This window comes from Trifolium pratense, linkage group LG3 (assembly GCF_020283565.1).
Source record: "Trifolium pratense cultivar HEN17-A07 linkage group LG3, ARS_RC_1.1, whole genome shotgun sequence".
Taxonomy (NCBI): Eukaryota; Viridiplantae; Streptophyta; class Magnoliopsida; order Fabales; family Fabaceae; genus Trifolium; species Trifolium pratense.
This window is the reverse complement of record NC_060061.1, coordinates 17,865,767-17,877,765: the sequence shown is the minus strand read 5'-3', so window position 1 is coordinate 17,877,765 and position 11,999 is coordinate 17,865,767. Positions and strand designations below refer to the sequence as shown.

The 11,999-nt window shown below is 35.2% G+C and overlaps 3 protein-coding genes across 3 annotated transcripts; 1 reads left to right on the top strand and 2 right to left on the bottom strand.

The window, feature by feature from the left end:
* Positions 1-1,055: 1,055 nt before the first annotated feature.
* LOC123914034 (probable 2-oxoglutarate-dependent dioxygenase AOP1) lies at positions 1,056-7,127 on the top strand. The gene is made up of 4 exons (XM_045965006.1): positions 1,056-1,178; positions 5,326-5,622; positions 5,911-6,232; positions 6,505-7,127. The coding sequence occupies exons 1-4, from the start codon at positions 1,102-1,104 to the stop codon at positions 6,766-6,768; spliced, it is 960 nt and encodes a 319-aa protein (XP_045820962.1). The 5' UTR covers positions 1,056-1,101; the 3' UTR covers positions 6,769-7,127.
* On the bottom strand, positions 1,190-5,319 carry LOC123914029 (uncharacterized mitochondrial protein AtMg00810-like). The gene is made up of 2 exons (XM_045965002.1): positions 4,946-5,319; positions 1,190-2,531 (listed from the first exon to the last, which is right to left on the bottom strand). The coding sequence occupies exon 2, from the start codon at positions 2,517-2,519 to the stop codon at positions 1,365-1,367; it is 1,155 nt and encodes a 384-aa protein (XP_045820958.1). The 5' UTR covers positions 2,520-2,531; positions 4,946-5,319; the 3' UTR covers positions 1,190-1,364.
* Positions 7,128-9,135: 2,008 nt separating the features above from the next.
* LOC123914027 (putative pentatricopeptide repeat-containing protein At1g17630) lies at positions 9,136-11,380 on the bottom strand. The gene has a single exon (XM_045965000.1). The coding sequence runs from the start codon at positions 11,360-11,362 to the stop codon at positions 9,248-9,250; it is 2,115 nt and encodes a 704-aa protein (XP_045820956.1). The 5' UTR covers positions 11,363-11,380; the 3' UTR covers positions 9,136-9,247.
* Between the last annotated feature and the right edge of the window lie 619 nt (positions 11,381-11,999).

Below are 11,999 nucleotides of genomic sequence, written 5' to 3'. Positions count from 1 at the left end.
TTATACATTAAGTAGATCATAATACGGAGCTTAAACTCGGGACATTTTCACCTATGGAACCAATTAACTCTCTTTACTTCTGCAAAATTTTCCATCTCCGATGTACAGTTTACAGTGATACATACTCCTTATAGGATTTGCCTCATTAGACTCATCATGGACAAAGCGTTAACATATGCTGAGGTGAATCCTATAAGGAGTATGCATATGCTCTCAATGCAGTTAATGTTGTAACTAAGAATGTTGTTTAACCTAAAAAAAAATTGGAGTCGAAGAGGGTAGTGAATAATTTTCATATTACTAAGAATGACGTCACCAAACTTGGAGTTATCATAAACTTTCGTGTTAAGTTTGTTAAGAAACAAATAAATGAGATTGCACACAGCTAGTAAGAGTGGCCAAATCCTAGCTAGTTTATACGAATAATTTGAAATAAGTTTTTTTATTAAACTCAAAGTTTTGATCTAATAGTTAAAAGAGTCTTGCTAGTGTTATTAGATGGTGGTAAGTAAGTATAAATCATTTTTAAGTTATAGGCCTAAACTTTTATCATTGAGATACCACATGAAGTGTACTTTTGTTTATTAACTCCAAACATCAAAATTTAAGAGTTTTAAATAAGCTCAAAAGAGAATCAAAAGCCAAAATAAACCAATAATTTTGTTTGCAGTCTTGATATGCTTGGTTTAAGCGATTACCAAAAGTCCAAAACTATTCCTCTGATACATCATCAACACTAATAAAATCCTTCAAGGAGGATAAATAAAATACTAAGAAAAATAATGAGTACGGACACCCATAAGTAAAGTTAAACTAAAATTAAAATTCAGTTAAAACTAATTAAATTAAATATATAAAGATAAAAAAAAATAGGGTCAAATAATTGATATTTGGTACTATACCCGGGCAATAAAGCTCAAGGGTATAGAAGTTGTCAATGTAAAATAACCATTTTAATATTATCAATGTCACTATTACAAATTTACAATGTAGAACACACATGTTATATAACACAATCACTAAAACTAATTAATAACACTCATAAAGATAGCTTAAACTAAGTATTACCCTTAATCAAATTAGGGAAAGAAAAGTGAAAATATGGGCTCAGAAACCACACCAAAGCTTCCACTAATTCACTTCACTAACCTCAACTTGGAAGCCAAAAGTCCTAATTGGGAATGTTAACAAGATTGAACATGTAGAAACATAGAGAAAGACCATTGAATTTAGGGTTTCAATAGAATGTAACAAAACTTAGAAACATAAGAGTTACAATATAGTATATAAACTAAAGATTTGAAAAGACCACACTACCCTTACATAATAATATAATTACTATTCTCTAACATCCCCCCTCAAACTCAAGATGCAGTGATAGGAAGCAACGAGAGTTTGTCAATCAAGAAACGAAAACGTTTAATAGAATGCGTCTTCGTGAACAAATCAGCAATCTGCAAGGATGAAGAAATAAAAGGCAAAGTTATGGTGCCATGCTGAAGATGATGACGAGTGAAATGACAATCAATTTCAATGTGCTTAGTGCGTTCATGAAATATTGAGTTGTGGGCAATTTGAATGGCACTTTTGTTGTCACAATACATAGGAGTAGGTTCAGAAAGAGCAACACCCATATCAGAAAGTAACCAACGCAGCCAAACAATTTCAGTTGTCGTGGATGCCATAGCACGATATTCAGCTTCAGTAGAAGAGCGGGAGACAATGTCCTGCTTTTTGCTCTTCCAAGAAATGAGAGAATCTCCAAGAAAAATACAAAACCCTGTGGTAGACTTACGGTCGGTAGGATCACCAGCCCAATCTGCATCAGAGTAAGCACGCAACTCTAAGGAAGAAGATGATGGAAACAAAAGGCTTTGAAACTGAGTTCCCCGAAGATAACGAAGAATGCGAAGCACTGCTGCCCAATGCACAGTAGTGGGAGAAACAACAAACTGACTCACAACATGCACCGCATAAGCAATATCAGGTCTAGTAATAGTGAGATACACCAAACTTCCAACCAGAGTACGATACAAAGTGGGATCTGATAGAGGAACGCCATCTGATGGAACATATTTCACATTCAACTCTAGCGGACTATCTACTGCTCGAGTATCAGAGAGGCGAGCTTGCTCAAGAATGTTGGCAATATACTTGGATTGGGATAGAAGATAACCCCGAGGAGAGTATGCAACTTCAATTCCCAAGAAATAGCGAAGAGGACCCAAATCCTTCATCTCAAATATTTTTGCTAACTGTATTTTCAATTCATCAATTCCATCAACGTCATCACCTGTAATAATCATATCATCGACATATAAGGATAGTATAATACGACCATGAGAAGTTGTCCTAACAAATAAAGCAGAATCATAATCACTAGAGTTGAATCCAAGAGATATAATCACAGCAGAGAACTTCTCAAACCAAGCTCGAGGAGCTTGTTTTAGACCATATAATGCTTTCTTCAACTTACACACTTCCCCCTGATTATGAGAAACACCTGCTGGAGGTACCATATAAACTTCCTCCTGAAGATCACCATTTAGAAAAGCATTTTTAACATCCATTTGACAAATATGCCACTGACGAACAGATGCAACAGCAATAAGAGTACGGATAGTAGTCATCTTGGCCACAGGAGCAAATGTTTCTTCATAATCTATACCATATTGTTGAGAGAATCCCTTAGCCACCAAACGAGCTTTGTAGCGCTCAACTGACCCATCAGACTTGGTTTTAATCTTGTATACCCAACGAGACCCAATAGCACGTTTTCCTGGTGAAAGAGGTACTATGTCCCAAGTATCTGTCTTGTGCAAAGCAGCAAGTTCCTCATCCATAGCCTTCTTCCAAAGGGGATCAAGAATAGCTTCTTTATAGGAAGATGGCTCAAATAAACTGTGAACAGAGGTTAGGAAAGAAGCAAAAGAAGCAGAATAAGTTGAATAAACAAAATCAGGCAACTGAGTAGACTTACGATCACGAATAGGATAACGAGGAGGAGGAGGAGGAGGTAGTGATGGTGACGGAGGAGGTGCAGTAGGAACAACAGTCACAGGAGGTTGTTGAGTAGTCGTTGGGGCAGAAGGGACATATGTATCTGGAGTAGAACTAGTACCATCCCTGCAGTTCTCAAAATTACAATTACTAGAAATATCATCATCAATGCCAAAAGGATCAATATTAGTTAGTTCAGACATGCTAGGAGTATTCGAATCAGAGGAAAGAGAGAAAAAAGGTATGTGCTCAAGAAACACAACATGACGAGAAACATACAATTTTTTACTTGAAGAATCATAACAACGATAACCCTTTTGACCTTCACCATAACCAAGAAAAACACATATTGTTGAACGAGGAGACAATTTATTACGTTCTACTTGTGGACGAAGAACGAAACAAGTAGACCCAAAGACTTTCAAAGAAGAATAATCAGGAGTGGAACCATACAACTTTTCAAAGGGAGACAAACCTGAGGTGATTGATGACGGAATTCTATTAATAGCATGAACAGCTGTGCGAATTGCTTCCCCCCAAAACTCACATGGAACTGAAGCAGACAACAAAAGTGAACGAGCAGTTTCAACAATATGACGATGTTTCCTTTCAGCAACACCATTTTGTTGAGGAGTATCAGTACAAGAAGTTTGATGAATAGTACCATCATAAGCAAGTAACTCAGAAAATTTATTAGAAGTATACTCACCACCTAAATCACAACGGAAACACTTTATGACAGCATTATGTTGAGTTTTAACCATAGCACGAAACATATGATAAATATTAAAGAACTCAGAACGATTTTTCATAAGATAAACCCAACAATAACGAGTATGGTCATCAATAAAGGAGACATAATATCTTGACCCACCTTTGGTAAGAATCGGTGATGGACCCCACACATCAGAATGAACCAAATCAAAAGGTGCTTTGGACACAGAAACACTTTTGCTAAAAGGCAAGGCAGAAAATTTGGCAAGTTTGCAACCACAACAATCAGAAATATCATTAATTTGCAATTTTCCTAAAGCTCCAGTAGAGGCTAAATATTTTAATCTAGATGCTGAAACATGACCAAGACGAGAATGCCACAAATAAAATTTAGAAGATGATAAATTCAAACGAAAAGATGATAAATCAATAGTGGAAGTAGAAGTTGAGGCTGCGGTATCTGAAATTTTTAGCTCATCCAAAACATAAAGTCCCCCATGTCTATGACCAGTCCCAATCAACCTCCCAGATTGTGTATCCTGCACATAACAATGAGTGGAAGAAAACATAACCGAGTAACCAGAATCACACAATTGACTAACAGAAACAAGACTCAATGTGAGATTAGGAATATAATAAACATCAGAAAGAAACAAATTAGACGTGGACACTGACCCAACTCCTGCTACTGGCATAGGAGTACCATCAGCAGTCATAACTGACATGGATGATTTAGAATTTAAAGATAAAAAAGACTTATGATCATATGACATATGATGTGATGCTCCAGAATCAAGGATCCATATAGAAGAGATACTTGAACAATTAGAAGGGGTCAAACCTTTAATAGGGGAGACAGACGTTGCATGTGGCTGGGTCGCGAGAAATTTTTGGAACTGTTCAACAAGATCAAATACTCTTGAAGTAGTCTCATGTGAATATACATTATCAATACCAATACCAATAGGGAGAGGAGCGGCCAAAGGAGACACAGCCATACTATCAAACAATCAAGTGAACCAACACAATTACCTCAGCAACCAATTAGACTTCAAATTGCTAAATATTGCAAACAAAATCAAATAAAGGCCAAGACCAAGAGTTCCGTAACCAGCTTTCTAAACAATAATTAATCAAATCACAAATAGCATTATTCCAAGAGTTCCGTAACCAGCTTTCTAAACAATAATTAATCAAATCACAAATACCATTACTCTTGAAAAATCAAAACCTGAAGATAGCATGATTAAATCCTAAACCAAATTGTTGATCTCCTTCAAAATTGCCGTTCGATAGAAGCAGTGCTTTTGACCAAAGTTTGCAATCCAATAACAATAACAATTCACTACTATCCAAAATCGTAACAAGCCAAAGCCAACAATACACCATGTAATTTATCTTCAACAAATTGCTAATGAATTAACCAAGCTCTTTGATACCATGTTAACAAGATTGAACATGTAGAAACATAGAGAAAGACCATTGAATTTAGGGTTTCAATAGAATGTAACAAAACTTAGAAACATAAGAGTTACAATATAGTATATAAACTAAAGATTTGAAAAGACCACACTACCCTTACATAATAATATAATTACTATTCTCTAACAGGGAATTGGTGAAGTCCCAAGTGTACAAGGCACTAGTAGAGTATGGTTGCTTTGAAGCAACTTTTGATAAATTCCCTTTAGAACTTCGCAAAGCCATATTTGCTTCATTAGAAGAGCTTTTTGATCTTCCTTTACAAACCAAACTACTCAATGTGTCTAAGAAACCTTATCATGGTTATGTTGGTCAATACCCTATGGTTCCACTTTATGAGAGTATGGGCATCGATGATGCAAATATCTTAGAGAAAGTAAAATGTATGACCAATATCTTGTGGCAAGATGGAAATCAAAATTTTAGGTATGTACACGTATCAATTTGGTCCGTAATTTTTTGTTTAAAAAATGGTAGAAAAGCAAAATTATTGATTAAACACCGATGGTTATTTCACAACTGTTTTTTCATGAGATTTGAATTTCATCTCTTAAAGTTATAGTATTAAACTCTCATCACTGAACTAAAAAGCTTAAAGACATACACAAAATGTACACATTAATTACACTATCGACTTTTTCAAATACATGTGAATATTGACAAAGGAAGTATTTCTTTAATCAGTCCCTTTATTATCTTGTTTTAATTTTGCAGCAAAGCTCTACATTCCTTCTCTGATGAGCTAACAGAGTTGGATCAGATTATTAGGAAGATGATTTTGGAGAGTTTAGGTATTGAAAAGTATTTGGAGGAACACATGAACTCAACCAATTACCTTCTCCGAGTTATGAAATACAAAGGCCCTCAAACAAGTGACACAAAATTAGGACTCAGCACACACACTGACAAGAATGTTGTGACAATATTGTACCAAAATCAAGTGGAGGGTTTAGAAGTTATGACCAAAGATGGTAAATGGATCAGCTACAAACCTTCTTCATGCAGCTTTGTAGTAATGATTGGTGATACTCTCCATGTATAATTCCATTCACCATTCCTCATTACTAACAAATTATCATTTTCTAAATCATTGCCGCGATAGCATCGTGATCCTTAATACTACAATTAGTCATAGCTAAATACATCTGATATAGCCACATTTGCAGCAATGTTGTCAAAACCTCAAAGTATTTGAAGCCACGGCCTAGATCGTGGCCGCATGCATTTTTAAAACTATGTTGTTAAAATGTATTATTATGGTGTATATTGATTTATATTGAAATTTGTCTTATAACATGAACATTGCAGGCATGGTCAAACGGGAGGTTGCATTCGCCGTTTCACCGGGTAATGATGAGTGGGAATAAGGCAAGATATTCAACAGGGTTGTTCTCTATCCCTAAAGGAGGGTACATTATAAAAGCTCCGGAGGAATTAGTGGATGAGGAACATCCTTTGCTTTTTAAGCCTTATGATCACGTTGAGTTCCTCAAGTATTATTACTCTGAAAAAGGCCAAAGGGATCAATTTGCTATGCACACTTTTTGTGGCGTTCCTCAAGTATATATATAATGTGTTCCGGTGTTTTCTAGACAATTTACCTTGGACTTGATCAAAGTCTGTAATATTTTCTATGCAGTCATCACAAGTTAAAGTTATCTACCAATGACACTTCAGTTTGAAGACGTGTGGGTGTTCGATATGTGTCAATGTCTTACATCGACATGATATTGACACATGTGGCTACATTCAATTATTCTATTTGCTCAAATTATTAGTATCAATGTGTGAGTGTATGTGTTCAAATTAAAGGTCACCATCAAGGTTTAGCGCAAGTGGTTGGTGCGCAGTGTTTGTGCTTCAATATGTTGTATGCAGTCATTGGCTTTGTAAGTAGTATTGTGTTGTGTGTTAAAATGTTGCCCACAAAATTTAACCGTGACCTTGTAAAACTACTCTGCTTTGGTTTTTTATCTTGATTAAAAAACAAATATTTTGTGTGTGTGCAAAGTTGAAGATAATCAGATTAATTTGAACAAAAAATATGATTGTTAAGAATTGCTCTAAAATGATAAAAATTGGCTGTTTTCATTAGATGCTCTTCATAAAAAATCCTATTCCATGTCATAAAAATAGACATCATAACTTAACATTTAATTAAATGTTCAATTTTATTGATGAATCTTGTTGGCTGGGAATGGTACAAATGAATGAAGATAAGTATTCTTGTTTTATCCTATCACCAAGTGATGTTTATTGAAAATGAGGATCCCTACTTTTCCTTTAAAAAAATACAATCATTTTCTGATGCAATTAAGAAAACAGTATAAACTGAGAGGACATTTAGAATTCACTAGTAGATAAGCACAAGATACATATTATGAGTTGACACTAGTAGAAATCACTAAGTTTTAACAACTGTCCTAGAAGACATTAGTAGGAGTTAATAAAATGGAATTTTAAGCATCTAGATGTATTCACACTCCTTTGATTCTATGATCGGTTCTTTATTTCGTATATTTATTCACTACACTAGACGAACATGGTCAAGTACCCATGTAGGGAATAAACTTTGTATATTTATTCCCTACACTAGACGAACACGGTGAAGTACACATGTAGGGAATAAACACAGGGAATAAACTCATGGAACCTATCTAGGCCTACACATAGTCACATACAAATAAATTAAAATTCAAGCAACATTTTAAAAAAAACAAAGATGTCGATGAAAGCAAAGAACAGTTTAAAATTTATCTTTCCTAATGGATGCAGATTTTAGAAGGTTGCTCTAACATATTTGATGTAGAATATCTACCAAATGCATGAAGGTTACTAAGCTATCAAAAGAGATAACGAAATTATCATGAAATGAATGAACCTGAGGAGAAGTAAAAATAGCCTAACCTCTCCGTCATAAAAGTGACAACAGCTGGCCGTGTACTTGAACCCCCACCGTCATCGCTGAAAATACTGCGTTGCTGTCTCTTTTGGCACGTTATTATGAAGCTAAGAAGCTAGCTTGCTATATTTCTGACGATGGTATTCGCCTCTTAACTACCAGGCCTTGTACTTGATGATGGTATCTGAAATGTAGTTTTCTGTAACAAGTATTAGTGAAAGTCAAAGCACTCTTCAGATACTTCTCTGTTGTTGCCAACACTGAAGATATACTGCAGCTGAAAACTCACTTGGACTCCGACAAGAATGGTTACGGGTGAATAAATACAACAGTGATTCAGTAAATAAGGTGATGAAAATATAAGAAATCATCCAGCTTAAATAAGGTGATGAAAATATTTGTGCATTTACAATGTACATGTAATAACCCATATATATTTAACAAACATTAGTGGACAATTTAGTATATAAACATTAAGCATATCATAGATAAACACACATCGCAAACTCTACGCCTCATCTTATATTCATTTCTTATTTCCAAAATTATAAGCAGTGATTTGCTTTTTTAAAAATGAGAATACTTATTTTCTATGAACATGTTAATTTGTTCATCAAAAGAATAGTCTTTGTTTACATCTTTCTAATTTTTTTTTTCTGCCATAGATGTGGATCTTGCACACTCCCAACTAGAACAACAAAATCATTGTTCTCTCTAACAAAGATGTAGCAAGCTGTTTTCACCATCTCTCTTCTTCTCCCTGTCAAGCTATATGTTCACTGTAGTAAATAGACTGTCATTTGCCACCTCGACATTTTTGAATGGAGAGATTACGTCAGGGATCAAAACAATTGAAACTGACTTTACACGGTGGAAATGCAACAAAAAAAAAAGGACGAACTGAACTGAACATATATTGAATGTAATCAGCGAAGTAATCAGCGAAACATTGCTAAAATTTGTAAATGTAGTACTGAACATTTGATTATAAAAAATCAAAATAATTTGTAAAAAAACTTGATCATAATCATTTTATGTGTGATGCGTCAAAATGAATTGTTAGTTTCATAATTATTTTACATGTGATGCGTCAAAATCTGAGTATTGTTGCTGGTGGAGAAAGGCATGACACAAAAAATCTAGCCATTCTCAATTTGCATCAACTAAGAGTTCTGATTGGTCATAAATACATTGTTGATCGAAGCAACTATTGATATTATAATTTACACTCGCCATTTGAAGTGCCAATTCATCAAGGATCGCATAAATTTCACCCTGTTCCAAATGGACTACATTCCCTGCGGTGAACGTGTATACCTTTTTTCTCACCTCAATCCAACTTTGACCAGGTATTTTTTTTAAACCTTTATTCTTTGTTGAGACCCTAACCCTTGCAGAATCCTCCCATCTTCCATTTGAAGAATAAATATTGGACAGGAGCATGAAGCTCCCAGTTATTTCTGACTTAAGGCCAATAATTTGTGATGCTACTTCTTCTACAACATCTGTATTTCTGTACATTCTACATGAGTTTAAAAGAGCTCCCCAAACACACTCATTAGGTTCAATTGGCATGTTTCTGACAATATCACTTGCTTCTTGCAAAAGCCCAGCCCGACCAAGGAGATCAACCATGCATGCATAGTGCTCTACAATAGGCTCTATCTTAAACTCTGTCACCATCCGATCAAAAAGGTTGCGACCCGCAGCAACAAGTCCTGCATGACTACATGCAGACAGAACAGCAACAAATGTGATGTTGTCTGGCCTCATTCCAGACTTAATCATCTCATCGAAAGTTCTTAATGCATTCTCACCAAGCCCGTGCATTCCATAACCCCCAATTAATGAGTTCCATGAGATTATATCTCTACTCTTAATATTATCAAATACTAAATGTCCTTCCTTGAAAACCCCACACTTCATATACATGTTAATCAGACCATTTCCCACCAAAATATTCTCATCCATGAGATTCCTAATGGCATAAGCATGCAGCTCCCTACCAGAGTTCAGCGCTGCTAATTCTGAACAAACTGATAAAACACTGGAAATAGTGACACAATTGGCCATTACTTTCGCGAGCTGCATTCGCCTAAACAGTTCCAATGACTGCTCAAAACACCCTTTGGAAGCAAAACCACTAATCACAGCACTCCAACTTATGACATTGGGTCTCAGAGACGAACCACCATTCAATTTCTCCAGCTGCAAAAATACTTCATAGGCCTCATCACATAATCCAGATTCAGCATATGACGATATCAAAGCATTCCAACTTACTAAATTCTTGTTCTTTATGTCAGAAAATATTTTATGTGCATCACCCAGATGCTCACGCTTCTTCCCATAAGTCCCTATCAACGCATTTTTCACAAACAAATAGTCTTCATATCCACCTTTAATAACATACCCATGAATTTCTTTCCCCCATTGAACTCTATCCATATCAGCACACACAGACAACACCACAGCAACAGCTTCAGCACTAACCTCAATCCCCTTTGTTCTCATCAGTTTAAAAAACTCCGTAGTTTCATCATAAAGCCCACATCTAGCATGGCTCGACAAAAGTGACGTCCAAGTTACATAGTTCGGCTTCAAACCTTCCAACTCCATCTGTTTAAAAATCCTAAAAGCACCAACAGAATCAAAATTAAAAGCATAACTCGAAACCATAGTATTCCACGATAAAACACTTCTCACAACCATTCCATCAAACACATTACATGCATCCTCCATTCTCCTAACTTTCCCATACATACCCACCAATTCATTAACCACGTGAAGATGATTTCTAAAACCCAATTGCAAAACATGACAATGAACAATCTTGCAAAGACTAACAACTCCAATACACGAACACGACTTAATAATCAAAGGTAATGTAAACCCATCAGGTAAAAAACCAAACTTTCGCATTTTAACATACAGTTGAAAGGCATATTGATAATACCCATGAGATACATTAGCTCTAATAATGGAATTCCATAAAAGGATGTTTTGAAGAGACTCAACTGGGGTGGTGGCAAACACTTTCCAGGCGGTGGAAATGGAACCGAAACCGGCGTATGTTGCTATGAGTCTGGCGGATAAGAAGGAAGAATGGTGGGCGGTTGTGAGGATTAATTGGGTGTGAATTTGATGGGTTTGTTGAAGAGTGAAGCATCGTTGAAGAAGAAGGTAATCGAAGAAATCGAGAAGATGATTGTTGAAGATTGAAGGTGTGAGTTTTGCATGTGTGACTGATAACAAGTTTTTCATATCAAAATTGAAATTTGAAAGTATATGAGAATTTGGCGGAAATTTGATAATATAGGGTTTTCTAATTTGGCGGAAATTTTAAATTTTTGGTCAAAATTTTAATTTTTTAAGCAAAATAACAAAGTACACAATATGTTAATGAATCATCCCCAAAAAAATTGTTACTGATGTAGTAAAAAATAATTGTATTTAATCATTACTATATCATTTATCTCATATATGAATCTATGACCAATGATCACGGTTAATTGCGCAAGGGATTGTGATGATAGGGTGGAGTGATCATCACATATACTCTTCGAATGAATTTTGAAAACGATTTTTGGATAAATATTTGCAGGTGGTTATGGGTGAACTCAGTTATGCCCAACGAGTGTATTACACATTTCGATAGATGATATATCTTATTTATATCTCACACAATTTTTATTTTTTTTGTTTTGAAGAAGTTAAATAATTGAATTAAAACATCCTAGCACATCTTGTGCTTAGACAAATATCTTATTTATATCTCCTTTCGATGATATATCTTATTTATATCTCACACAAATATTTCAATGCATACATACTAGAAAAAGTTAAAGTAGCAATGGAAATTTAGAGACGGTAAAAGCGAAGTTCTTTCTCTAATTCTTTC